The sequence below is a fragment of the Agelaius phoeniceus genome, chromosome 18 (genome assembly GCF_051311805.1).
Source record: "Agelaius phoeniceus isolate bAgePho1 chromosome 18, bAgePho1.hap1, whole genome shotgun sequence".
In the NCBI taxonomy this organism is placed as follows: domain Eukaryota; kingdom Metazoa; phylum Chordata; class Aves; order Passeriformes; family Icteridae; genus Agelaius; species Agelaius phoeniceus.
The window spans coordinates 9,004,268-9,031,554 of NC_135282.1; the positions used below are offsets into that span (position 1 = coordinate 9,004,268).

The window sequence follows — 27,287 nt, forward strand, 5'->3', positions numbered from 1 at the left end:
ACTGTCACCTGGGAACTGCAGGAAGTCCTCAGGCATTGATCTTGATTATTTTTGGTCTTGAAAGCTGAGCTTATGGCAGTGACTGGCACCAGAGGGAGCCTCACTTGTGTGTCAGTGCCTCTCCTCTGGCAGAGCTGTGGGGAGTCAGGGAGGGCAGCAGGACTCAGGTCTGCCTGGAGCTGCACCTGCTGGCCAGGGGGGCTTGTGCCAGAGCTTCACCAGCTCTGGTCTGAAGGAAAGCACTGCTGGACTGAGTGAGCTTTGTTGTACTCTTCCTAGAGCTGGGCATGGTTTCACTGGGGTCCAGTCCAGAAACGATCCAACTTTCACTGCTGACGTCCTTATTGCTGGGTGTGAGCAGTAACATTCATTACTGTTACTCCTTAGTCTGGCATTCAGGGAAGAGAAATGGGCTGATACTGTATTTGTACACCTCTCCCCCCCATAATTAGTTGTCTGTACTCTTAGTCTGAAGCTATCTAATTCTGTGATCTCAGTGACTAATTCTGCTGTTAGGTGATTCTCAGTTGAAAGTTAGTGGCATGCATTGCCTACCCTCCAAAATCAAATGAATCTTTTGACTTACAAGCTGTGATTTGGTGTATTCCTTATCCTCACAGTGTTTATGGGTAGCTGTGAGTGTTGCATAAGATTCCACATGATTTGTTCATGCCAGAGCACTTTGCAAGACACTTGAGAGTCTCCCTGGATGGTTTCAATTTTTTCCCTTCAGTTCAATAGCAGCCAAGCAAGACCTACAGTTAAATCCTGTAGGAAGCTTGCAAAATCCAGTGTTTCTGTGTGTATCCTAAAGACAGGAGCTAAAAAAAAAAAAAACAGTTTTGCTCTCTGCTTTGGAAATGCTGACCTGCTGCACGTGAACTCTATGCAGACATTATCCCCACTTGATCTTACACTGGATTTCTCATGGGGTTTTTATTTATTAAAACCTTCTTTATATTAAAGTTGTTCACGCTGTGTAAGGAAACTAATGGACTTTTTTTAAATGATTGGACTTTGCTGTAATTTTGTATTTCTTGTATGTGCAGAAATCCACTGTTCAGGGGGTTTTATTACATTAATTGATTTGCTTCTCTTCTTGGGGCAGGACAGAAATACCTGGAGTCTGACCCATTTTGTCCCATGTCCTGTTCCCTCCCTTCCCCCCATGTAACATAACAATCCATTTACCACTTCATCACTGAGGACAGTGAAATTTCTTTCTTTAGTGAAAATTGAACATAATGAAACCTTTTATTTAGTGGAATTATTGTTACAAAGTTCTTCAGAATCATGGATGGCAGTGCCAGGGAAGTGTGGCTGTTGCCTGTCCTTACAGTAACCTTTTCTCTCCAGATTTTTCTCAGCTGAACTTTTTCTTCTGGTCTCTTATTGTGGTAGGATTTGAGTCTCACAGAAGAGTAATTTGGGCTACAAGATGAGAAGTTACTCTGCCCAATGTGTGGAATCATTCAGAGATTTAGTGAGATTAGAGCAGCTCCCAGTTCTAGACCATCAGTGCCTTTGTTTAAAGCCAACTGGCAGCAGTAGCAGAGCAGTTGGTTGACTTAAACGCTGAAGTGAGATGGTTGTAATTGCCTCTGGTTTTTCCTCTTGGTGCAGGTAGTGAGAGCTGTGTGTAAAACACAGGTCCCGTTAGGGCTGGCCCTGTGCCAAAGCCAACACCCATAAAACTGTGCGCAGCTCTTGAATTGGACAGGAAAATCTCTGCACACTTACTGCAGCTCTGTACATTTTTAGTTGATTAAAATGAGGATTAAAAGCATGAAGTGTGCTTTGTTTTCTTTTTTCTTGTGGCTTTGTAGCAAGGAATATTTAAGCAAATACTTTGCTGTGATGTGAGTCACTCTATGGGTAGAATGAAGTGAAAATATTTTCAATGCAGTTCATTTCAAGTTAAATTTGGTCAGCAGTGGCAAATCCATGGTTCACCTTAGGTTGTTGACAACTTTCTGTAACGTTCACGTGCTTTTATATTTTTTAATCAAGATTCTCATTAGATGTTATGCAAACATCTTTCCTATTCCTTTGTTTCTTTTCATCTGGATCTCATTGTGGGGTTGTGATAGATGAGTAATGTGATGATTGACACTCAAAATTAACAGACAAATATCATGGATATAGGTTAAGAAAAGTTGGGTTTTTTACCCCCTGAGTTGTTATCAAGGGACGGCCAGGGTTGGGATATTTGGGAGGGTCGGCTTGTCACTATGGTGACATCTGACCTCCAATCAAGATTTGAGAAAGTAAACTCCACCACTGGACAGTGAAGAAGGAGTTGATGGACAGAATTTTTGGGAGGGATTAAAAGGCAAAACCTCCATTGTGTGGGGGGGAGCACATGGTGGGGAAGATCCTTTGCTTCCAGCACCATACCATTTTCTCTGTTCAGTCTTCTGTTGTATTTTTGGTTGGTTTAATAAACCTATCTAAATTTATGAAAAGTGAGTGGCTATTTCTCACAGGGTGAACTTTGAAGAATTTCTAAAGACCCGTAATTTTACCCCTTGAATTCTGCTTAAAATCCCATTTATTTGTAATGAAACAAGTAGGAAAACATATCGATGAGACAGCTGCAAACACTGTCAGGTATTTGTCTGGTGACAGATCCCTCTGTTTACATGATTCCCGGCCAGGCAATGAGCCTCAGGACAGGACAGGAGGGTGTGTGAAATTCGGAGCTCTGAATTTCCCTCCTGGAGCCCATTAACACCGATCAATGTTTCCTTTTGTCTCCTGTGTCCTGCAGTGAGCACTTGTCGTGTGCCTTCACGTTCTTCCTGCACGGGGAGAGCAACGTGTGCACGAGCGTGGAGATCGCGCAGCACCAGCCCATCTACCTGATCACCGAGGAGCACATCCAGATGGCCCAGAACTCCCCCTCGCCCTTCCAAGGTACCGAGCACCCGGGACATGGCCCTGACGGGGTGGTTCTCCAGAACTTGCTGTCTGTTCATTGGTGGTAACCTTCCATGCCAAATGTGAAAAACGCCAATCACTCGTTTTTAAAATTCTAAAAGTTTAATAGTAATAAAGTGGTTATGAAAATAGTAATATAATTAGAGTAATAATAATTTGAACCATTTGAATTAGGACAATATGAGACAATAGAAACAAAGAGTTATGGACGTCTGGGTGCCTTTTTCTGGGCAGCATAAGCCGGAAAAGGGACCCACGTTAACAGAGGATTAACCCTTAAAAACATTAACCTGTTGCATATTCATACACCTCATACACGATGCATACATTCCATTCAAACAAAGGATTCTGTCTGACCATCCTCAGCTTCTTCCTCTGAATCCTAACGGTGCCTTCAGGCCTGAGCAAGGTGGGAAGAGGTTTGTTTCTTCTGATAATGCAGCAAGAAATTCTTTTTCTCTGAAAGATTCAGGTGTCCTGTGGCTGCTATCTCGCTGCGAGTCCTTTCTTTAAAAAAGTAGCTTACATAGCATCGTTTCTATTTTAACATTATGTTATAACCTAAAACTATATTTAGCACACTACTTAAGAGAATTAATATAGCATTACTTTCTAACACAACACATATAATATTCATTTAAATATTTGCGAAAAGCCAATGATAAAATACGCAATTTTCACACAAACAAATCAATCATTTCTGTTTAAAAAGAATTAGTATTTAAGAAAGTCAGTGCACACATGTGGTTTTCTGACATGGTCTCTTTCTGAATCCTATGTGGATGCAAATACTGAGCTTATCTGGTTCAGGACTGCTTTTCATTCATACATTGGCAACTATTTAGTGGTTTATTTTAAAAACAAGGAGTGGTGGGTGTGAAAATGTAGCAGAAACAATGAAAAACTTTAAGTATCTGTGACTATTTATTTGCCACTGTAAGAAATTAAAATTTTACAGAATTAAGTTGATGGCTTAGTAAATTCATAATGCAGTTTTCATATGATGCTCTAAAAAAAACCAAGAAAAACATTAAGAATTTTGAGTCATTGCATTATGCTGTCTTTACTACAGTCTGAAATTATAATTTCAAAGCAATTAAAGCAAGAAATCTTAGTAAAGTTCAACACAGAATAAAAAAAACCACCCAGAGACACATGAAATGATAATTTATAGACACGTTAATTTATAGAAGCTTTATTGAAAACATTTTGTGTCTACTTATAAAGCTTTGACAGAGGCTCAGGCACTTCAGTCATACATTTTATTTCAGTGAGCTGAATTCATGACTCAAATCAAATACAACTAAAAGCAATACAACTGAAATTGAGTCAGAATGGAAATACCTGTTGTTAAGAAAGTAATTTTCCTTGTTTGTTGTGACTCTTCTTTATGTATTATCTATTGTTTTTAAAGCTGAGAAGTCTCCAATACCCCTGTCCTGTCTTCTTTCCATGAGTGCTCATCCCTGAATGCTGTTTCACTACACTGGGGTTGCTGGAATTTCATTCACGGTGGAAATGATGAACCCAAACTGCCACAGGGTCCTGTGTTAGCTCGGGAGGGCTCAGTGCTCTGTGGGTTTGGATTCACACCTGCACTGGGTTTTGCAGTGGCTTTCCCTGGACCCTTCAGTCCTCAGGCAGAGGCAGAGCTGGAGCAGCCCTGCTGTGGGAGTGTTGCTCATTCTCCTGCAGTGCTGCTGAGTCCTTCAGGGCTGCTGTTTGTTGTGTTGCAGTGCTGGTGAGTCCTTATGGCCTGAACGGGACCCTGACGGGCCAGTCGTACAAGATGTCAGACCCTGCCACTCGGAAGCTGATGGAGGAGTGGCAGTACTTCTACCCCATGGTGCTGAAGAAAAAGGAAGGCATGAAAGAGGAGGAAGAGCTGGGATATGACAACGATTTCCCTGTGGCAGTTGAAGTCATTGTTGGTAAGTTTCAATATTCTGCCTGAAGGATTATTTTCCTCCCCGTGATTTGAAAAAAAAAGTCATCTAATTAATCAGAAAGAGCCATTATAATTTTCCTATATTCTCTTGTAGCTCTCTTGACACCAGAACATCTGAGTAGTTCTGTCGCCTCAAGCTTTTGTACTCCCTGTATCCCACATGCCATTATTCACTGGATTGAGCTACTTGGTTCAGCTCTGTGCTGGTTACAGAGGGCTGGATGTATATTAGCATGGAAATCCTTAGCTCTTTGTATTTCAGATAATAAGTTTTGTCAAATTGACATTGAAAACAAGTGGAAGTAGCTGTGGTTGCTGGATATTATCAGGTGTGTCTAAGACTTGTGGTTTTCCATCTCTCTGCAGGGGGTGTGAGGATGGTGTATCCTTCAGCCTTTGTTCTCATCTCCCAGAGTGACATCCCAGTGTCACAGAGCTCTGCCAGTGCTGCAGGCCACATAAATGTGGGACAGCAGGGGCTTGGAAGCGTGAAGGATCCTGTCAGTACCTGTGGGATGCCCCTGACTCCCCCCACCTCTCCAGAGCAGGCTGTTATGGGTAAGCAGTGGCCTGGGGAGATGGGCTCAGACTCTGGGTTTTGCTCAGCTCCTGGGGAGTGCATGTGTGAGCAGGGGCAGGGTAAAGGCAGGCAGGGGAGAGGAGGGTTGGGGGGGACTTTGTAGGTCTGTGGTGAAGGGAAGCCAGTGCTGTGACCACCCCTTTACACAAAACAGGGTAAACTCAGTTCAGCTCCCCTTCCTGTAGGCACATCTGTGTGCAGTGCTGCAAAGCAGCACAAACCTCTCACCACCAGGCAACCTTCTGCTTGAACTCTGAAAATTTTTGAACCTGTCGGGGAGCTCTTACTAAAATTCACAGAGCAATAGAAGTGTCAAGGACACAAAGGCCCTACAAGTTTCTGTGAGACTGTGCAGCCAGATGGGGCTAAAGAATCCTTGTTATGCCCTCATTGAGGAGCTCCCAAGCTTAGCTTTTATGGGATAGTTCTGTCACATCAACAGGGTCAGTCCTGGAATAACAGAGCCATTGAGATTGGAACAGACCTCTAAGATCATCAAGTCCAACCTTTGAACCTTGATGCAAAGGCAAAGAGAACATGTCTGGATTCACTTGTCCATGATTAGAGCCTATAGATGAAGACAATCAAAGTATTTAGAATTTACTGCTAATAAGTCAGAATATGAGATGTAAATTCACTTGGAATGGTGTTTTTCAAAGGAACTGAGAGTTAAAATAAGCAAGAAGCCAATTAATGACTAAGTGAAGTAAGACAATCACCATTTAAATAACAATCTCTGTTCAAGTATTGATGCATATTTTAATGTGCTATTGTATTTTTAAGATTTTCAAAACCCTGTTACACTTGTACAGTATTACAAGGGGGATTCTATTTTTGAATATTCATAAACTGTATTTTATGTAAAAGTGTTCATGTTGTCCAATCTGGCAGTCACAGCTTCTGTTTGATCTCTGCTATTGTTTGAGGGCAGCATGAATTTGTATCAGAGGGGTGCCTCTCCAGCAAACAATGAAACAATTCTTTTTTTATCAAAAACCATTTTAAAAGACTTTGAAAAACTGGAGAAATGGATTGGAAAAGCATGTCATGCAGTCCAGAATCACTAATGGGACCCATAACTGGATTAGTGTGAGGCACAGAAATAATACTTCAGTTCTGCCCAATACTTTTAAAATGTGGGTTTAGTGCCATGCCCAGTTTGGAGCACCTAAAGATGTGGACAAACTGTCTGGAGTCCAAGAAAGAACAGTGAGAGTGATCCTGGATTTTACAAACAGGACCTCCAGGGAAAGATGGACAGAATTGAGGTGATTTAGTCTAGAGAAGTGGAATTTCAAGGAGAAAAAGAACAGGCTTTTCTCTGCAAGCAGTATGTAATGAATCTAAACTGGAGCGAAGCAAAACTGGGTTAAACAGGAGGAACAACTTGCTCTGAGGAAGGATAATGAAATGTTGGAGGAAGTTGGCTGTTGGGAAGCTACAGAAGCTCCATTAGCAGATGGGTGATGGGTTTTGGGAGGTTTGGTGGGGGCATTTTTAAGGTTTTTAAGAAAAAGATTAGTTAAATTTGTTGATCCAGCTTTAAAGCAAGGACTGGACTAGATGATCTCTTCAGATGTTTTCTTTTAATCACATTTTCCATGGTTGTGTCTAAAGTATGTAACAAAATAAATCATTGCTGGAACTGGAGAAGGGCACTTTTCACCAGTGGAACCAGTCTGGACTGCAGGGGTTGTGTGGTGGCCCCTGGTGGGGGCTGTGTCCTCCACTCACTGTGCCATTACCTACCAGAGGTATCTCTCTGTGTTCCAGGACTGTGCCCGGGATGTTCATGGACAAAAATTAGTGTCAGTGTGTGAGAACAAAGTGGTTTTGCCTGCTGTGCAGTTCTGTCTCCTGTTATGTTGTATATTGCTGTACTGTATAGTATCAAAATATTACATAATAATGGAAAGCAATAATTAATGCATTCCAATGTACCTTGAAAACCCTGGTCGTTCCTTGGTTATCCTCTTGTGCCTCCTGTCCTTCCCTTCCCATCAGACTTATTCTTGTTTTCCTCCTGCTGTTGACACGTGATGCCTCTGTGTCCATGTGATGTTTGTCTATACATGCATTCCTTCTCCAAAGGAGGGCACATTTGCCAATTCTGAAGTTCTGACCTGTTTGGTTTCTGATTATCTGTCAAGTTCCCACTCGTTGGAGAGCATTTGAAAGCCAGTGAAGTGCATGGTTAGAGGCACAAGCCTCAGTATGGCCAGGGGTTTCCATGTTTGACTTTACAAAAAGATAATCAGGGAAGATCTAACTGGAGAAAGAAATAAAAACATGAAGAATGAAAGAAGATGCAGGGTTAGGCAGCTTGTGCACCATTTCAGAAGTTGTGTTTTACAAATCACCTGGTGGCAAGCAGCAGGATTCCCTGTTAGCTGCAGTGATGTGCAGCTCTGAGTCCCTTCAGCACTTCACACTTGAGGCTGCTTGGATTGCGTCAGTGGGAGGACGAAGTGTTCTGTACCCTGGCGTGACCTTGTGAAAATGCAGCAGATCCCTCCTGGCTGTTCCAGCCCAGAGCAGCGACTCCTGCCCGGGCCAGTGGACAAAAAGCTCCCTCTGCTGCTGCAGCTCGGCCTTGGCAAGATGGATGTGCTGGAGTTCAGTTCAGCTAAGCAGAAACACATTGCAGGGCAGGAAAAGAAGCATCTGCTTGTACAATAGCTGATAAAAGCTGCTGCATCACAGGAAGGAATGGAGTGGAGAGAGTTTTCAGGCTCTCAAACATGTTGAAGTAATATCTTCATTTGTTATCTCTTTGATAACCACACAGAAAATACATACTGAGAATATCATATGCTGTGTTAATAGTGTATCTACTGGTGATAAGCTGTTGGAAATTTCTGTAGTAGTGTAGATCTCAACTGGAAAATCTTACCAAAGCCAGTTTTGATTTTAATATTTCAGTTCAAGCATATTGTAAAGAAATGGCACAGAATCCCAGCGTGGTTTGAGTTGGAAAGGACACCAGCCTCAATCCCCCCTGCCATGGGCAGGGACATCTTCCACTATCCCAGGTTGCTCCATGCCCTGTCCAGCATGGCCTTGGACACTGCCAGGGATGCAGAGGCAGCCACAGCTTCTCTGTGCCAGGGCCTGCCCACCCTCCCAGGGAACAATTCCTTACCAATCTTTCCCTGCCCTCTGGCAGTGGGAAGCCATTCCCTGTGTCCTGTCCCTCTGTTCCTTGTCCCAAGTCCCTCTCCAGCCCAGAGTGGGGCTCTGTCCCAGAGCCCCCTCTCCAGGAAGGGGCTCTGAGCTATCCCTGGAGCCTTCTCTTCCCCAGACTGAACACCCTCAGCTCTCCTAGCCTGTGTCTGTAGGAAAGCATCAGTGATCCATTCGTTTCTTCAGTGAGGTTTAATATCAAGTATAAAGAACTGATATTGCTTTGAAATAGTCTACATAAATTATTAGTTTTCTTAATAGATGCTTTTAGGACCATCCATATTACAATAAATTTCATCTTTAAAGCAACTCACCAAAGACTATATAAATTCAAGTTTAGCATACAGGATAATAATGAAAAAGCTCTATCTTCACTATTTCTTGGTGATTCAGTCCAGAGCTGTAGGGGTTATCCAAAGTACCTCCATTTATTAGGGAGTGTATTTTTATAGATACACAGAGATACAGAATATACAGAGTGTATCACATCACATGGGGTGCAGTACTTGCACAACTCTATTGCCCATGCCTGTGGTACAAGCCAGTGCCATCTTTGTTACCTCAAAGGACGCGTTGCTTTAAATATGTTTGTAAGGATGCTCTGAGCATTCCCAGTGAATGTGAACATTGGTGTAGTCAGCAGCCTGCTAAGAGACTTCCAGGAAAAAATAACAAGTGACAGTATGAAGAACAGTTCTGACATTAATGCTTTATTTCTCTTGCAGGAGAAAGTGGCTGCTCTCAGAGCAGCATCAGCCATCCAGCTGTGCAGGAGGGGACAGTCAGTGTCCACAGTCCAAAGAAAACAAGCAAGATTACTCCCAAATTTCACAACCGTATTGTTCACCGTGTGTGGAAGGAATGCATCCTCAACAGGGCACAGTCCAAGTATGGCAGCAGTCCTCATGCTTTGCTTATTTATAACACATAATATACAGCTAAAATTGTCATAGTTTGCCTTATTGTTATTCTTTACGGGGTTCCTTTGCCACCAATCAGAGCTAATGATGCCAAACACCATTATCAAAGAAAATGTATTATTAAAGAAAATTTATCCCTCTGTTCAGCTGAGAACTCCTGACGCTTCCCATTGAATTTGCAGTTGTGTACTCTAATTGTGACAGTCCTTGAGGTCACACATCCATAGGTTGTGCCTTCAGCCAAGTGCTCTCAGATTTAGAGATGGCAGCTTCCATCTCCTGTTGTAGTTACTACACTGAAAGCTGGGTGGCTGCAGGACACATTGTATATATTTGATATTTAGGGCTCTAAGGGGAGTATATGAGAAACCTTACATGAGTTAGACTAAAATTTCAACTGACAAGAGTGTATAAATAGATGTTAGTATCATAGACCTTTAGTACTGGAGATTTAAAGTGTATCATGGCATGGTGAGCCCTGAAATATTTATTTTTTCTTATATCCATGCAATTTCTTCATTTGGTATGTCAGACTAATTTGCCCTTGTTTCTTGTGCTCGGACTCCAGACAGAGTTATCTGACACAGAGCTGAGACATTCCTCCTACATAAATCAAACTGTAAATTTAAGGAGTAGTGCAGGGATCTGCTGTCAATTTCGAAGGTCAAGTAGAAGGAAATAATTTATCTGAGGGGAACATATATGAATTATGTACATTTTAAAAATTTTGTTCCTCAAAAGGTGGTGATTACTAAAATAATTTTCTCTTCTTCAGGAGGAATCAAATTACAGCTGCAAATTTGGAGGAGGAAGTTCCTAACAATAGTGTTTCATGGGATTTTGTGGATCCAGTCCAAAGAGTCAGTTGTTCTTGTTCCAGGTGAGCTTTGAAGAGAATAAACATTTGTCATATTGTGAGAGCCCTGCTTAATTCAGAGAGAAGTACACTTACAGAAGGGAGTTACCTCAGCTTTAGCTGACACAAGAGGAAATTGTAGTATCCAACCTGTGATCACATTTGGGGGGTGAATCTGCATCTCAGCCCACTGTCACTTGCAGGATCCAAGTGGAAAAATGATGTTACTGGGACCAGGATCACTCCAACAGTTCCCATTCATAAGGAACTCATTCTGCAGCTTTTCAGTGCTGTAACCTTTGGTTAAGTTGTTAAGGCTTGTGGTGAAGAGGGCAGGATCTTCCTAAGTTTGTGATCATCCTGGTATTTGGAGGAAGAGGGAAAACATACTGCAAATCACTTCATGTGCCTCTGGTCAATCTGCCATGGCACCAAACCCACAGAAGAGAATATGAAACCTTTGCAGCCTGGTCACCCTCTGTCACTGGATCAGAAAGAATTCACAGTTCACACACACAAACACTTCAGGAGGTTATTAAAGTTATCTGTCATCTTTGGGTGGTTAAAATTCCAGAACTCCTCACTCAGGAAAGGCAAACCATCATCACCAATATGTTTAACCATTCTTAAAACTATCAGAGAGCTCTTACAGGGCTAGAAAAGGCTCCAGTTTGCAGTGAAATAGTCCTGTGAAACACTTTTACTGAAATTCCCAAGGTCACCATCTACTTGTAAGATAGGTGATAAAAGCACCTTGACCAAAAGAAATTATTCCTTAAGGATGCAGTTCTTCTTTGTGTAGTCAGAGGAAGGGATGAAGGGACTGTGCATCCTACAAGGGTGGAATGTTCAACCTGGAGACTCCCTGCTCTATCCCAAGTAAGAGGATTCTTTCTGCAGCTCTTCCCCCCTGATTATACACATTGTTTGTATTTATATACTCAAGAATTTGGAACAGATGAATGTTTTGTCAGAATGCCTAGTGTTTCCTGTGGAAAACTGAGGTCCAGCTTTGCCTGGAAAGCAAGGGGATCAAGAGTGGGCAGTGGGAGCCTGGTTCTGTGGATAAGTTCAGCTGCACTTGGAATTTCACACTGTCTGTTCATTCTTCCAGTGATAACTGCATCATGCTGGGGTTGGTAAACACAGCAACTGGGAAATGGAAACACTATCCTTAAAATGAAGGCAGTACCTGGTTTCAAACAGCAATAAGTACTTTGTGTGTAGCTGCAGAACCTGAGCAGCTACTGGCATATAGAAATTGTTTTAGTCATTTCTGTGCCCATTCCATGTACTGGATAAATGACAGGATATGATCTTAGATCTGGAGTCTCAAAGGGCTGTCTGGTACTCAGCATCAAATTCAGTCTCCTGCAGACCCAGCTTGGTGTATGAGGAGCAGAATGTCTGAAATAATTCTCTGCAGCCAGTTAAAATACGGTGAATGATGGAGAATTAAGGCAATGAAATGTTACAAGAACATGCTTAAGGCAAATCTCCAGTTACCAGGGCATTAGCTGCACATTAGGGTGATTGCAGGCACAGACCATCTGCTGCTGCAGGGAATCTGCAGCATGTCCTGGGAACAGCAAAGCCCTGCAGAAAGCTGGGATAACCCCACACAGCCTGGATGCTTCCAGGGAACAGGGACAGCAAGCACAAAATGTTGTGTCTGAACCCATATACAGGGTTGGGTGTCTCCAATGTAGCCCACTTCACTTGTGATCATGTGGGTTATCTTTTTAAGTAAAAAGCACATTACATGTTTTGAAATGCGTTTTTGTTGTCCTGTTGTTGTTGTTCATAAAATAGGAATGGAGTGATTCATTCTGAAATGGTGTTTATTTTTAAACAGGTTTCAATGTTAAGCACAAACACATCTTTCAATTTCTGTTTAGCGTAATAAAATCAAATAAACAGCTAAACAAAAAGCCCTGAACAACAAAAAAGACCAGTAAAAGTATGGGCAGAGTTATATCCCTGTTGTCACATCGTTGGGAATCATCATCAGTATGATGAAAATACTTGTTAGCAGGACCTGAAACACTGAAATTCAATCCTGTGCTTCTCAAAGATACTGGATGCAAAGTCAAAAATGCCACATGAAGCCAGTAATAAGATTGTATGTTACTGCATTATTTTGTTTTGAATATTTAAAAATATTTATCCAGACTTTCTCCATCAGGCAGAAATTAAAAGGCTGTTAAAATATCAGGAGCAGACGGGAGGTTTCTCAGGGCTGTTCTTTGCGTTTGCCTTTCCCCTGAGGTGGGAAACTGCCCGGAGCACGCAGTGAGTGCTTTCTCCTCCTCCTCCTCCTGCAGGCACAAGGTGTTCAAGCAGCGCTGCGCCGGTGCCTCGGGCCGGCCGCCCACGCTGCCCCAGCCCGGCTTCCCCGTGGGGACGGCGGCGGCCTCGGCACTGCCCCCTCCTGCCTCCTCAAAGCACAAAACCACCGAGCGGCAGGACAAGGGAGAGAAACTGCAGAAAAGGCCCCTGATGCCTTTCCACCATCGGCCCTCGGTGACTGAAGAGCTCTGCATGGAGCAGGAGGCGGCCGGGCAGAAGCTGGGCCTGGCCGGGATGGAGGCCGCCTTGGAAGTCCCCAGTTCCAGGAAATACGAGAAGCCGCTCCCGCTACCTGCTAGAAATGCAAGCAAGCAAATTAATATGAATCCTATGGATTCACCCCATTCCCCCACTTCCCCTCTGCCTCCCACCCTGAGCCCCCAGCCCAGAGGTCAGGAGGCAGAGAACCTGGACCCCCCTTCCGTTCCTGTGAACCCAGCACTCTACGGCAGCGGGCTGGAGCTGCAGCCACTGCCCAGCTTAGATGACAGGACAGTCCTGGTGGGACAGAGGTTACCTCTGATGGCAGAGGTCAGTGAGACAGCCTTGTACTGTGGCATAACTCAGAGCAACGAGGCCGTGGACGTGTGGAGGACCTATAGTGTCCCTTCGAGTGACGACCCCGAGTTCCGGCCGCCGGAGCTGCCGTGTGAGAGGTGGGATGGCAGGATGGAGATCAACCCCGACAGCACTGCACTGAAAAGGTGAGAGAGCACTCTGAGCAGGGGAGCTGGGCAGCTCTATTCATCACCAAACTCTAATTTCTGCTTTTCAACTCAGAAAGGCTAAGGCTTCACCATCACAGGTGCTGCAGAGAGCACCAAATAGTTAAATAGAAACACTCTAGTGCAGCATGCTTGCCTTTTCCATTTCTGGCTTTCTGCTGGACACTACAAAACTGATCAATCGCTTTGTAACCTATTTTTGTATTTTATGCTAGCCTAAAAATTACTGTAGCATTCTGATAATGCATTTTAAAAAATGCACCAGAGAGAGTAGTTAATGAAAATGTATGGGAAAAATTAATTGAGGAAGAGTTATTGAGTTAAAAGACTATTGGGCTTGATAATTACAATGGAGTTTGCCAGGGTGAAAAGGGTTTCAGCCTGAAAAACACAGGAAGGCTGGACTTCCAAGTGTTTTCATTTATACAGTGACAAAATTGATTCTTCTTTCATTGTCCCAAAGTAGGTCTTAATACAGTAAGGTATTTAATGTTTAAATATATCCAATACATCCTTTATTTGAGGAAAAAAACATTTCTACTTGATCAAGGGGGATGGAGTGAGCTGTGTTTGTGACAGCTGCAGATCGTGCTGGTTTTGTTTCATGTTGGCCTTGCTTGTTTATTTTCACTTCAGGCTCTTAGCACAACCTAATAAACGGTTTAAAATTTTGGAAGAGCAGAAACCAGTGCAGACCCTGAACTATCTTGACCCCTTGCCTCTACTACAACCCCCTGGAGAAGGTTGGGGGGACACCAGTGATCCTTACACCTTTGAAGATGGAGACATCAAGTACAGTTTCACTGTCAATAAAAAATGCAAACTTGGGGCTGAGAAAGATCCTTTGAAAAAGAACAAGGTAAGGTGCAAATCCAGTCTTTGGCATTAATGATCTTGTGGGATTTATCCTGTGCACAGTGTTTGCTCTACAGCTCTCTGGAAGACACAAGTCTGTTCCATAAAACAAAATCAGACATGTATATATTTATATTTAATTTTTTTAAAAACTATTACTTTATATTATCATGTGCATGATGCTCCTTATGTATCTTATCCTTTATGGAGCTGTTTTGGTGTTTGGCTGTGAAAGCAAACATTCTAAAAGATGTTTTTTCCTGGAGAATTCAAGGTGGTTAATTACCTGGACTGGCTGTCAGAGTTCAATTGATGTCCATGGAATCCTTTGTAAATCTTATATTCAACTCAGACCCCTGACTCTGGCTGGACATAGGAAAACATTTATTCTTACATGGCTTAAATTCATAGTCATGAAATCTCTTTGATTTTTTGTATAGTCAGAAGATGGGATTGGTTCCAAGGAGATCCCCCCAACGGGTCATTCCACACCAGTTCCTGATGGAAAAGATGCCATGTCCATTTTCAGTTCTGCTCCTAAAACTGGTGAGTTACAGTTCTTTAATTAGATCTGCAAAGCAAAAATACCTATATGCCATAACATCTGGAGGGAAAAATCACATCTGAACTTTTGTCTGTAACATCAGAGCTACAGACAGTCCCAAGCTGGAAAAAACTTGATTTTCCTTGTCCTTTTTATAAAAACAATGATATATATTTTAGATATTAAATGAGCAGCAGCAGCTCCTTCCTTGTTTCTTGGCTGACCCTGGGTGGTTGCTGCTCAGCCTGCAAGGCTCCAGCAGAGCAGAGGGCTCAGTGCTGCGGGGCAGAGGTGCTGCTGTGCTGCTGCCCGTGCTGAGTTTCCCTGCCCGTGCTGTGTTTCCCTGCCCGTGCTGTGTTTCCCTGCCCGTGCTCAGTTTCCCTGCCCGTGCTCCGTTTCCCTGCCCGTGCTGAGTTTCCCTGCCCGTGCTGAGTTTCCCTGCCCGTGCTGAGTTTCCCTGCCCGTGCTGAGTTTCCCTGCCCGTGCTGAGTTTCCCTGCCCGTGCTGAGTTTCCCTGCCCGTGCTGAGTTTCCCTGCCCGTGCTCCGTTTCCCTGCCCGTGCTCAGTTTCCCTGCCCGTGCTCAGTTTCCCTGCCCGTGCCGTGTTTCCCTGCCCGTGCCGTGTTTCCCTGCCCGTGCCGTGTTTCCCTGCCCGTGCCGTGTTTCCCTGCCCGTGCCGTGTTTCCCTGCCCGTGCTGTGTTTCCCTGCCCGTGCCGTGTTTCCCTGCCCGTGCTGAGTTTCCCTGCCCGTGCTCAGTTTCCCTGCCCGTGCTCCGTTTCCCTGCCCGTGCCGTGTTTCCCTACCCGTGCTGTGTTTCCCTGCCCGTGCTCCGTTTCCCTCCCGTGCTCCGTTTCCCTGCCCGTGCTCCGTTTCCCTGCCCGTGCTGTGTTTCCCTGCCCGTGCTGTGTTTCCCTGCCCGTGCTCAGTTTCCCTGCCCGTGCTCAGTTTCCCTGCCCGTGCTCAGTTTCCCTGCCCGTGCTCAGTTTCCCTCACTCTTCTGCTCCCATTCATGCTGGCAGACCCGCGGCAGGAGGGCGCTGCCGGCAGGGCCGGCTCCGGCAGCCTCACCCAGGTCACCGACCTGGCCCCGTCCCTGCACGACCTCGACAACATCTTCGACAACTCCGACGAGGATGAGCTTGGGGTGAGTTCCTTGTGGGGATGAGTGTTCTGTAGGCCAAGAAACAGATTCCTAGTGGGAATGATTATCCCTAAGAGATGGGAGAGAGTTTCCAGGTAGGCAGACTTGGATTTTAGCTAGGAAGGATTGCTGGCAAACAGAGAGATCTTCAGGAGATCCATCCTGCATGGACAGACTATAAGGAGCTTCCATAGGGAGAGCCATGCAGTTGCTTTATAAATCCATTATATCTAGTTCTGTGTCCTGGACTTCCATCAGAATTTTTTGTTTGAGAATTATGGTGGAAAAGATCCAAGTTTTATTAATTGGTGATGGGTTCTTTTACCTTGTCCGAGAACCTGCCCAAAGAAAAATAAATTCAACCTTACAGGATTCCAGTAATTCTCTGAGTCATGTTACCTCATGTTCCTCCGAGCACTTCATTTCAGTGCAAAGAGAAATAGTTGCTGCATGTTAGGAAATACAGAGGGAAGTGCAGATTTTTATCAGTTATGAGGGGCAATAAATTTCCTGGGAAGGCAAAGATTTGGATAGTCACTATCTTTAAGCATAATCTAATACAACCATAATGATCCAGAAGGTAGTCTTAAAGTGACTGTTAGTAGATAACAGTGTTTAAAAGTCTTATGCCTTTTCTTGGCAGGACTTTATAAGTGCACCAATTTCCTTATGGTGGTTCCACACAAACTGCACTTCAGATGCCACAGTTAATATGTAAATCTACCAGAGGACTGTTCTGTCAAAATAAAAAATTACTTTCTTCTCTGAAGTTGCCCTGGACAGCCCTAATGTTTTTCCTGCCTTAACATTTGCCTGTGTTGGGCTTACTCTGTGTCATATTCCCATTACTACCTTGAAGTAATCCAAACATGGAAATAAATAGAGCAGCCACATACATTTCAAGCCCAGGGCTTGTGATAAAATTTTGAATATAATTTGTATGTGTATAGAACTATAAAAATGCATACTTATATGTATGCATCAATTTATGGGGGAATATATAGACAGGCAAATTTTTTTGTTGTTTTTAGTGTTGAAGGGGGAAAAAATCCAGACTCCTTGTGGGCAGAGGGTGGGGGAGTAGAAAAGCAGCCATTGTGTTTGCTGTGCAGTGCCACCGAGAGGTGTCAGGCTGTGCTGACTGCAGCGTTTGGTGTTGCAGGCCGTGTCCCCAGCGCTGCGCTCCTCCAAGCTGCCGGCAGCGGGCTCCGAGGAGCGGCCCCTGGGCAAGGACGGCCGGACCGCGGTTCCCTACCCTCCCAGTGAGTACCGAGCTCCTCAGCCCACACCCCGCCCCTGGTCACTGCACAGCCCTGCAGGGGCTCCGGGCTCACTCAGGGGGCTCCCGTGCTAGCTTTTAATGACGGCAGTGGTAATACAGACATGGATTTTTAATGAGCCTGCTGATATGTGAGGTACTCTTCTGTTGACATTGTTGTCTTAGTCTGGAACTATGGGAGGGATTTGTTACAAATCTTCCTTTGGAAGCTTTCCCCTTTCTTCTCTGCTCACTGTTGGGCACTTCAGCCACTACCAAATCCCTCTTTAAGTATAAATCCTTCTACTTAACAAAATCGAAGAATTTAAAACCATGGCCATGATGGTTCAACCTGTCTTGGAAGAAAATTGCATTGAACATTTGACAAATTAAAACTAAAATCACCTTCAGGGTTTAATCTGGATTTGGGAAAGGCATGATTAAAATCAAAATGCTGGGTTCTAATTGGAGGTATGGTGTGGACCTTTTATAGTTGGTTGTGGTAGTGATGCTTGTGCAGGCTCTTTACATGGACAAGGGAGGTGATGGGAGTGCAGGAAACTTCTGAAATTGTATGAAATTACATTAAAACAACAGGGCTTTTTTCTAAGGACTGTGCCAACAGGTGTTGGGAATGGTAACTTGTACTCTGAGGTTTGAGGGCTTTGCTGCATTTCTTGCACCCGACAGGAGAGGGCAGCCGGGGGGGTCGGGCTCTGCTCCCAGGGAACAGGGACAGGAGGAGAGGGAACGGCCTCAAGTGTGCCAGGGGAGGCTCAGGTTGGATATTGGGAAAATTCCTTCACTGAGAGGGTTGTAAAGCCCTGGCACAGCTGCCCAGGGCAGTGCTGCAGTCCCCATCTCTGGAGGGATTTACCAGCCCTGTGGATGTGGCACCTGGGGACATGGGTCAGTGGGGCCTTGGCAGTGCTGGGAGTGGTTGGAGTTGATGATCTCAGAGGGTTTTTCTGACCTGAACAGGTCTCTGATTCTACTGGTGTAGGTGGCATTTCTCTTGAGATGAAGGAGAAATGTGTCTGTGTTTGTGGGACAGGAGGAAGGTGAGAATTTTTGGTATAATAGTAACAAATCAAATTACAAATTACTTTGTGGTGAGAAGGAAAGAGGGTTTGATTTCTGTGGCCACTATAAGCAGAAATCCAATCTCTCTGCAAATCATTCTTTAATACCTTCTCATTAACTTCAGCTGGTAATGAGAACAAATTGAGGTGAAGAAAAAAACCAGTCTGAAGGAGATGAGTCAGAGTTTTATGGACCCATAAAAGCTGTGCTGATTTACTCAAATGTAGAAGTCTGAAGTATACAGAGATTGGATTTTGACAGGTTTAGTTGATCCATAGCTTTTTAAAATATGCAAAGCTTTTTCAAGCATGACACACATGAAAATGAATGATGATAGTTGCCTGTTGCTGTAGGGTTGGGGGATTTTTTGTAATTAAACTTTTTTATGAATCTGCACTGCAGAATTTTGCTAAGTGGAGTGAGCTGGAGGTGAGAAAATGATGTAGTGTGAAGTTAAACAGATACACTCCACTTGTAGCCGTGGCCTTGCCACCAGCTGTGGAGGCACAGCAGTGTCTGTGGGGAGCTGAAGTGCCTTGTACAGCATCATAAATTCCTACTGGCCACCCTTCATTTTCACCTTCCTCCCTGTCCCCTTCCAGTGCCTAAAGCACCTCTCTCTGCTGAGAAACAGCTGCCAGCCTGAACATTGTATTCCATACTAATGTTCATGGAAAAGAGTTTCTTCCATTCTGCTGAACTTTTTTTCAGCTTTAATTTATCCCTGTATCAGGACAAGACTAAGGGCTTTTAAATTCAGATACTGAAAGAGTGGGGAAAAAAGAATATGGACAGAGTGGGAATAATTCATAGCCCATTGTTTACTCTGCTGCTCCAGATTGTGAAGGACTGGGTTCAGCTGGGACAGCTATTACCAACAGAACTGCATTTTGAGAGGACTGCCCCTATTTGAGTGGTATCCCTTTGTCTAAAGGGTTCAGTAGCCTGACTGTGTCATCTCTGAGCACAAAAGCATCCCATGCAGGGCTGGCTCTGTTAAGGTAGAGTGGAGACACATCCTGAGGCTGCAGCATCCCACACAAATGTACTGTTAGTGCAGGTATTCATAGTCCATAGATAATTCTAATCCCATCTCTTATTTCTGCCTTTTTCTGTTTGTTTTTGAGAACAGTACTTCTTCTTACCTGTTGGGATTTCCACAACACAGTGTTGGCCAGTCAGAAACCCATCTGTATTAATTTATGAATTTTCCATTATCTTTAGGCTGCAGATGTTACTGAGTATAAGGGTGTCCTTGTGTCCCATCAGCTTGGGTATGGAAATGGGATTGGGCATTAAATCTGTCCAAAAAAGTATCTAAGAGGAGACACTTGTGGGAATTCACCCTCCTCTAATTAGAGTGGTTAGCCACTGATGGTTTTGTCCAGAGAGGATTTGTCCTAATTTAAGTCAGGAAAAGAAAGCATTTATGCTGAATGTGACACAAAATAAATATGGAAGCTGTAGTTGGAAGGAGAGCATGCAATACTTAGTGTTTGATTGCATTACACTGTATAGAGCATCTCTGTTGGGGTTGGTTCTGCTTAAAGAAGAAAAATAGACAGTGGATGATTCCATTGTGTTCATTTCCTGAGAAGTCATTTAGGGATCTTCCTGGCTTAATATCTTGTGATGGAAAATAATAATTTTGTGGCTTCTCTGGCACTGGAACTTTGGGATGCCTGGAAATCTGCTCCTGGGCAGAACTGCCTGTGTTTGTGGCAGGATTTGTGTTGCCATGGACCAGACAAGGCTACAATGACCGAGTGGAGAAATCCAGCTCAGGACACATGAATTCCAAAGGCCTCCTGGTTTAGGGCTAGGTCAGCTCTGGCAAAGGGAGAAAACTCCTCTGTGGCTTCTTAGAAACAGTCAGTGGTGTGAGCTTGGTGTTAATGCCAATTCAGCTCTCCAGTTATGAAGGATTTATTAGTTGCTGGTAAACTCTGCATTTGTTTGTCCATCTACCAAGTTGTTGTTTCTGCTGAACAATAACTTTGCAGAGTATCCCCAGGAATTTGGGGAATTTATCCCTAGGAGTTAACTTTTGGCCTACACTTACACTGCTGTCAGAACCCCAGTAAATCTGGAGAAGCTTTGCTAGTTTTTAACTGATGAAATAAGAGCTAGCATTGAATTGGTCTCTTCTGTTTTATTGAATTTCCTTGAGAATGTATATTTGAATGATTAACTGTGTTATTTCATCCTCTTCAGCTGTTGCAGATCTCCAAAGGATGTTCCCAACACCACCCTCTTTAGAACAGCACCCTGCCTTCTCCCCAGTGATGAGTTACAAAGATGGAATAAGTTCAGAGACCGTGACTGCCTTGGGAATGATGGAGAGTCCTATGGTCAACATGGTTCCAACACAGCTGGCTGAGTTTAAAATGGAGGTGGAGGATGGATTAGGTAGCCCTAAACCTGAAGAAATTAAGGTAACATGCCAGCAATGTGGGATTTTTACAAAGTCCTCTATGCACACTTTGAGTTTTATAAACAAGTCCCATGTAGTGTGTGTAGCAACTAAAAATGTGAGCTGGACCTGTGTAAAGAACCTGTCAGCCTGGAGCTGCAAAAATATTCTTTTCTAGTAGAAGAGCTTTTTAATTGTTTCCCTGATTTTAACTGTAGACATTTTGTAATATTATGTTTGTAGTGGTTCTGGGTGTTCTCAGGAAACAAACAGTATTGTATGTGAAATGAGCCCTGTGCCTAACAGAAAGAATGTCCATGTGTGGAAAAACACCACACTTGTGGCTAAGTAGCTGTTAAATGATGTATTTCTTTAGATAATTTCTCTATGGCACCTTTGCTGTGCCCCCCTCCCTGCTGCCACGTTGGCACACAGTGGGATAAAGTGGTGCATGTAGAAAGGCTGCCTTTATCTCTCTGAAATGTTCCTTTTTTGGTTAGGGTTGAAACTCTATGAGAAAGCCCAGGGGTTGAACTTGCTCTGTTTCTTCTTCAGCTGATGTTACTTCACAAGTTTTAAGGCCAGATGGGACCATTCTTATCTGACTTTCTGTATAACACAGGTCAGGTAATGTCACCTAGTTCCTCCTCTCTTGAGTCCTGTAGTGTCTCAGTAAAGAGCTGTTTGTAGCTGGGGACTCTGGGTTCCTGTGACATCCCAGTGTGGCCATTTCTCCATAGCATCCCATGGAGGGACCCAGCATCAGCACTGATATACATTGGTTGTGTCATTGTTCCATCACAGGGTAAGAGCAGGGCACAAATCATTCTGCCTGTGTGTCCTGCATTACTGAACTTCTGGGGCTGCCTTTTGTCACCTTTGTCAGAAGGTACAGTTGCCATATTTCCATGCATACAGCCTGAGGGTTTTTTTTTTTAATAAAAATGCACTTTTTGTGTGGAAATGCACAGCATGTTGTTCTGCAGCAAGCTGCTCTGTACACAGGGAATAAAAAGGGAGATGCCCACTCTAACTCTGGCTTCCTGGTAGTCCCCAGCCTTTGATTGTATAGCCTAATTCTTCTCCTTCAGACCCACTCTGTCCCTCCTGTGCCACAGCCTGCTCCTTCTATTTCAGCAGCTGTCTCTGTCCCCAGCACCACCTCCTTCCCTCTCCTTTGTGCCCATGTTGGAATTGATTGAGGGCTGATTTTTAGGGGTCTGCATTGCTGAGCCAGGGCACACTTGCAGCTGCATGGACAAGAAGTGGCTGTGTGTTGGTGTGAGGATACTGATGGATGCCTTTGTTCAGTGTAAATGATGTGCTCAGCTGTCAGCCAGGACATTTTCCTGCCAGCAGGAATAGCATCCCTCAGGCAGACTGCAAGGGAGGCTGTGGCAAGTCCCACAGGGTGACTTCTTCCACAGGAGCTTTCAGTTTTGTCCCTGGGAGAGAAGGGAGTCCCTGTCCCTGCCAGAGAGCAGGACAGTGTGTGGGACAGAATTCCAGGGTTGTGCTCCCATGTTTTGGTGCCAGTCCAGGGTGTCCAGTCAGACCCCAGAATTCCCAGCTCATTCCCCTGCCAAGGGCTGAGCTGTGGGGAGCTTGTCCCAGCACTTCTGTGGAGAAAGGGGCTTTGCAGATGTGGGAGGGAATTCCCAGTGTCCCTCCTGATGGCAGAAGCCAGCTGGACATCAGGACAAGGCACAAGTCTGCTTTGGTACTGCCAGATCTCTCCTTCCTTCCTCCCTCCCTCCCTCCCTGAGCTCTCACTTGGAGGCACACTGGGAAGAGGCACCTTCTCAGTGTGTGCTCCAGGACAGTCTCCATTGCCCATCTTGAGCTGCTGCATCCACAAGTTGTTATGCCACTACAGGGGTTTGAAATAAGGTTTTTTATAAGGTTTGTAAGACTTTGCCTTGCCACAGACCTTGCTGGTTTTTCTCTTCTGCTTGTGCAGTAAATTGTTTTTTCAAGAATAGGATAACTTGGGCCTGGGAAAAAGAAAAGTCTGTCTTGGAATTCGTTGAGCTGAAGGTTTTGGAGTGGGAGCAGATTTCAGGGTGTCACCGATACCAAAGATATTTTAATCTCCCTCACAGCCATTACAGGAGTATTAAAATACTTCAATTCTGCCTGAGAACATTTTCAACAGCACAATTGACTTGCTTCTGTGTGTGTCACACCTGCTCATACACACCAGTGGGGGAAACAAGCACTAAACCCATTGCTGATCATCCTGAGAACATGGAAGTAGATTCCTTGTGCTGAGCATTCAGCAGCTGGAGATAGAAATCCACACATTCCTCATCCCTCAATGCTTGACAAGGTGCAAGGGAAAAAAATGCAAAGCTCTAATGAGATGTTAAATACTGAGACTGCTGTTACTGTTTTCATGCTGATTTTTACTTTGCAGTAGTGCCTCAAGAGGACTAATTCTGTTCTCCTGAAAGAGCTGGAATAGCTCTAGAAACTCTGGCTGAAGTTCTTGTCATCACTCTCTGCAAGCAAATGTGACAGTCACTGCAAGCCCAGCTGGGCTGAACTTCATTGATAGCTAATACTGTGTTTGCTGGATTGTTTAGATATTTGGATTTAACACTCCATGTAATGATTGGCAAAGTGTGCACTGTTATTGCCAAAGTGATGTGAACCCCCACAGTGGGGGTTATTTAGAGGCTGCCTCAAGGCACCTCAGGGTTCCTCACACTGTGGCAGCCTCTCCTCACTGTCAGTACAGAAGTCTTGCAAAGATCAACCTTTTAAGTGCCTAAACGAGGTGCTAAAAGTTAGGTAGTGTGAAATTTTCATGGTGCACTACTCATGTTTCAGGCACAGCTTGTCTGAAATGAGCCTGATGCAATTGTGAAACCTTCTGCCATAAAGCTGTGCAGCATCTCAGGATAACAGGGAGCCTCAGCTGAGTTTCCTTGAAGGAACTACTCTTGAATGCCTTGTAGAAGGAATAAATATAGTTCATTTGGGGGTAAAAAGGTAATTGTAGAGGGTTCAAACAGTACAATAGATTTTAATTTTAAAAAATATTCAAAGAGCAGCCTGACCACATTGTTGTAACCAAGGTCGCTTGGATGTTACAGGATTTTTCGTATGTGCACAAAGTTCCATCATTTCAACCTTTCGTGGGCTCTTCCCTGTTTGCTCCACTGAAGATCCTGCCCAGCCAGTGCCTCCTACCTCTGAAGATTCCAGATGCCTGCATCTTCAGGCCTTCTTGGGCTGTCCCTCCAAAAATTGAACAACTTCCATTGCCACCTGCAGCCACTTTCATCAGAGATGGCTACAAGTAAGTACAGCTGGAGGAAATGGGTCTGTCAAACCCATGCCTAAAGCTGGGTAACTAAAATGGTTGTTTGTATTGACAGTGCTTTAGCCTGCAAATGTATTTTAAACCTTTTAGGTTTGTCATTGACTGAGATCAAAACAGTTCTGAAAGCAGGAACATTTAACGCTGGCCTTGGCAGTCAGGGGTGTTAGTGTGTCCACTCTCAATGCTTTTAAAAGAACGGGAACATGCAGTGCCTGAGTTAATGGTAATTTCTGATACAAGAAAATAATTGTGATTCAACTGAAACCACAAGTGTTGGGGAACAAATTGAATGCACTCAACCCATCACATCTCTGCTGTCCCATTTCCATGTTCAGCCTTCAGCCAGGCTCCCTTGTGTCACTTTGAGCTCCAGCCTGGTGATCTCTGATCCTGGTGATTCCATTTGCCATTTTGAAGGCTCTGAAAATGTTGAGTGGGCCAGTGGAGCTCCTCTGAGCTCCTGTGGTGTCCCTGAGTGGGGCTGTGGGGAGCTGCTGATCAGACAGATGTTGGTCCATTCCTGCCCTGTCCCACCCTTCCTGAGACCAAAAGAGGAGAGTGATGTGACCTACAGGGAACCACTGACACTCATTTTCAAAGCTTGGATTCCTCACTCAGTTCTCAGAAATTAGCAATGTTTATGGAGGAAATTCATTGCTGGAGGTTTTGAAAGCTAGCAATAATTGCACCATTAAATTAATAAAACCTCTTAAAAAGCATAGTAATAGTACAAAGGTCTCCTGCTGCACTACTTCACTTCTAGAGGAAGCAGTCTGTATCTTTAAATCAGTCTGTAAATCTTTTAAATCAGTCCTTTTGCAGCCCCAAAGGGTCCTTCAGTGTTCTCAAAAGAATTGCAAAGAAGAAATTGTAAACCCTTGATATAGTGCCTAGGGAGCAATTTAATTCTCAGGTTTTTTCATAATAGTAACTGATGCACCGGGCCTGAGCTGGTTATTAATTTCAGGTATTTGTTGGGGGAAAAAACCCTTTCATTTTCAATCTAATCCAATTAGAGTGAGGATTATTACTGCAGGCTTCCGACAGAGTGGTGATTGCCAATCAGGGTTTCTAGGTCACCTTTTCTTATTAGTCTGAGGCACACACGCTGCTGCAGCTCCACAACTCCTTCAGACTCTGCTTCATTATTTTCCCCTCTCCTGCTTTGAGTTGGACACACATCAGTTCAAGGTAATAAAGTGGTTGTAAGGAAAGAGGTCTTCAATGTTTTCCTTTTCAAGTCACTAATGATAGGTGGGCATTCAAATGCTAGTCCTTTACAATGACACACAAAATACACTGTGAGGACAGACAAACATGGAAAAATCCTGTTTCCCCTTCCTTATCCAGAGACTTATTGAGATCTTACACTCTTTCCTCATTCTGATATGTAATTTACACAGTACAAGAAAAGTAAGCAGGTTAGAAGAGATGTGGAAAGAGAAAAGTAAGATCTTTTTCTTTGATTGGGCCCTTATTACCTGTTTCTAGAATTAAGTCCTTGCAGATGGAAGACAGATCTCATGGGAATGTACAAATTGTTCTGTGGTCACTAGAATTTGGCAGGAAATGACAAAACCAAAGTAATAAAACTCAGTCATGAATGGAGATGACCCAAAAATACGATTCTTAGCTTTACTGGACTAAGACTTTGTAATGGAACATATCCCATTGTGCCACAGACTGTGTAATCCGAAATGAGGATTTGCATTTATAGAATCAGACATACAGAGTGTGTCCATCAGGTGACACCGTGTATCAGAGCCACATGTCTGACTTTTGACAGCCATTTCAAGTGATCATTTCTAAAATAAAGATTTTTATCACTCTGAAATAGTTTAATTCCTACTAATCTGTATCTCTTTACAGATAGTGATGTTTAAAATAAAAGCTACTATTCTTTCTTTTTTCTCTAAAAAAGTTGCAAACATTCTAAATCTTAACTTGATCATTTATCTAGAAATTGTTCTCAAGAGCATTTGAGGTTTAAGCCATAAGAATAATCTTTAAGAGGGTGAAGTAATACTTTTTATCACAATGATAAGAAACAGTGGTGAGAATTCTGAGTTCTGCTGAGAGCCATGAGTCAAGGTTATGACCAGAGTGTTCTTTACTGCAGTTTCAGTGAGTTCCACTATCTCCATGTATTTAAAAATGAGCTTTGACAGAACGGGTCTCTGTTCCCATCCCTTCCCTGCAGCAACGTGCCCAGCGTGGGCAGCCTGGCAGACCAGGACTACCTGCAGATGAGCACGCCCCAGATGAGCACGCCGGTGACGCTCAACAGCGCGGCCCCCGCCAGCAACAGCGGCGCGGGGGTGCTGCCGTCGCCGGCCACGCCGCGCTTCTCGGTGCCCACGCCGCGCACGCCGCGCACGCCCAGGACTCCCCGGGGCGGGGGCACCGCCAGCGGCCAGGGCTCCGTCAAGTACGACAGCACGGACCAGGGCTCCCCCGCCTCCACCCCCTCCACCACGCGGCCGCTCAACTCGGTGGAGCCGGGCACGGTGCAGCCCATCCCGGAGGCGCACAGCCTGTACGTGACCCTGATCCTCTCCGACTCCGTGCTCAACATCTTCAAGGACAGGAACTTCGACAGCTGCTGCATCTGCGCCTGCAACATGAACATCAAGGGCGCCGACGTGGGGCTGTACATCCCCGACTCCTCCAATGAGGATCAGTACCGCTGCACCTGCGGCTTCAGCGCCATCATGAACCGCAAGCTCGGCTACAACTCCGGGCTCTTCATCGAGGACGAGCTGGATATTTTCGGCAAGACCTCGGACATCGGCCAGGCTGCAGAAAGGCGACTGATGATCTGCCAGAGCAACTTGATCTCACAGATGGGAGAAGGAGCCAGGAGAAGCCAGGAGCCTCCCATGAGCCTCCTGCTGCTGCTGCAGAACCAGCACACGCAGCCCTTCACCTCGCTGAGCTGCCTGGATTACATGGCCTCCAACAACCGCCAGACACTGCCCTGTGTCAACCTGAGCTACGACCGGCTGCAGGCTGACAGCAACGACTCCTGGGTGGAATGTTTCAATGCCCTGGAGCAGGGCAGGCAGTACGTGGACAACCCCACGGGGGGCAAGGTGGACGAAGCCCTTGTCCGAAGTGCCACTGTCCATTCCTGGCCTCACAGCAACGGTACATGCACAGCTGAG

General features: G+C 44.6%; 1 protein-coding gene across 1 annotated transcript in view; it reads left to right on the forward strand.

Moving 5' to 3' along the window:
- MED13L (mediator complex subunit 13L) overlaps positions 1-27,287 on the forward strand; it is a 169,343-nt gene that overhangs the window by 120,223 nt on the left and 21,833 nt on the right. Inside the window, exons 5-17 of the mRNA XM_054646098.2 lie at positions 2,771-2,916; positions 4,677-4,871; positions 5,255-5,446; positions 9,377-9,539; positions 10,347-10,451; positions 12,752-13,480; positions 14,138-14,360; positions 14,797-14,902; positions 15,920-16,044; positions 17,204-17,303; positions 20,597-20,817; positions 23,894-24,099; positions 26,324-27,270. Coding sequence (XP_054502073.2) covers positions 2,771-2,916; positions 4,677-4,871; positions 5,255-5,446; positions 9,377-9,539; positions 10,347-10,451; positions 12,752-13,480; positions 14,138-14,360; positions 14,797-14,902; positions 15,920-16,044; positions 17,204-17,303; positions 20,597-20,817; positions 23,894-24,099; positions 26,324-27,270 — 3,458 coding nt within the window. The remainder of the gene's footprint in view (positions 1-2,770; positions 2,917-4,676; positions 4,872-5,254; positions 5,447-9,376; positions 9,540-10,346; positions 10,452-12,751; positions 13,481-14,137; positions 14,361-14,796; positions 14,903-15,919; positions 16,045-17,203; positions 17,304-20,596; positions 20,818-23,893; positions 24,100-26,323; positions 27,271-27,287) is intronic.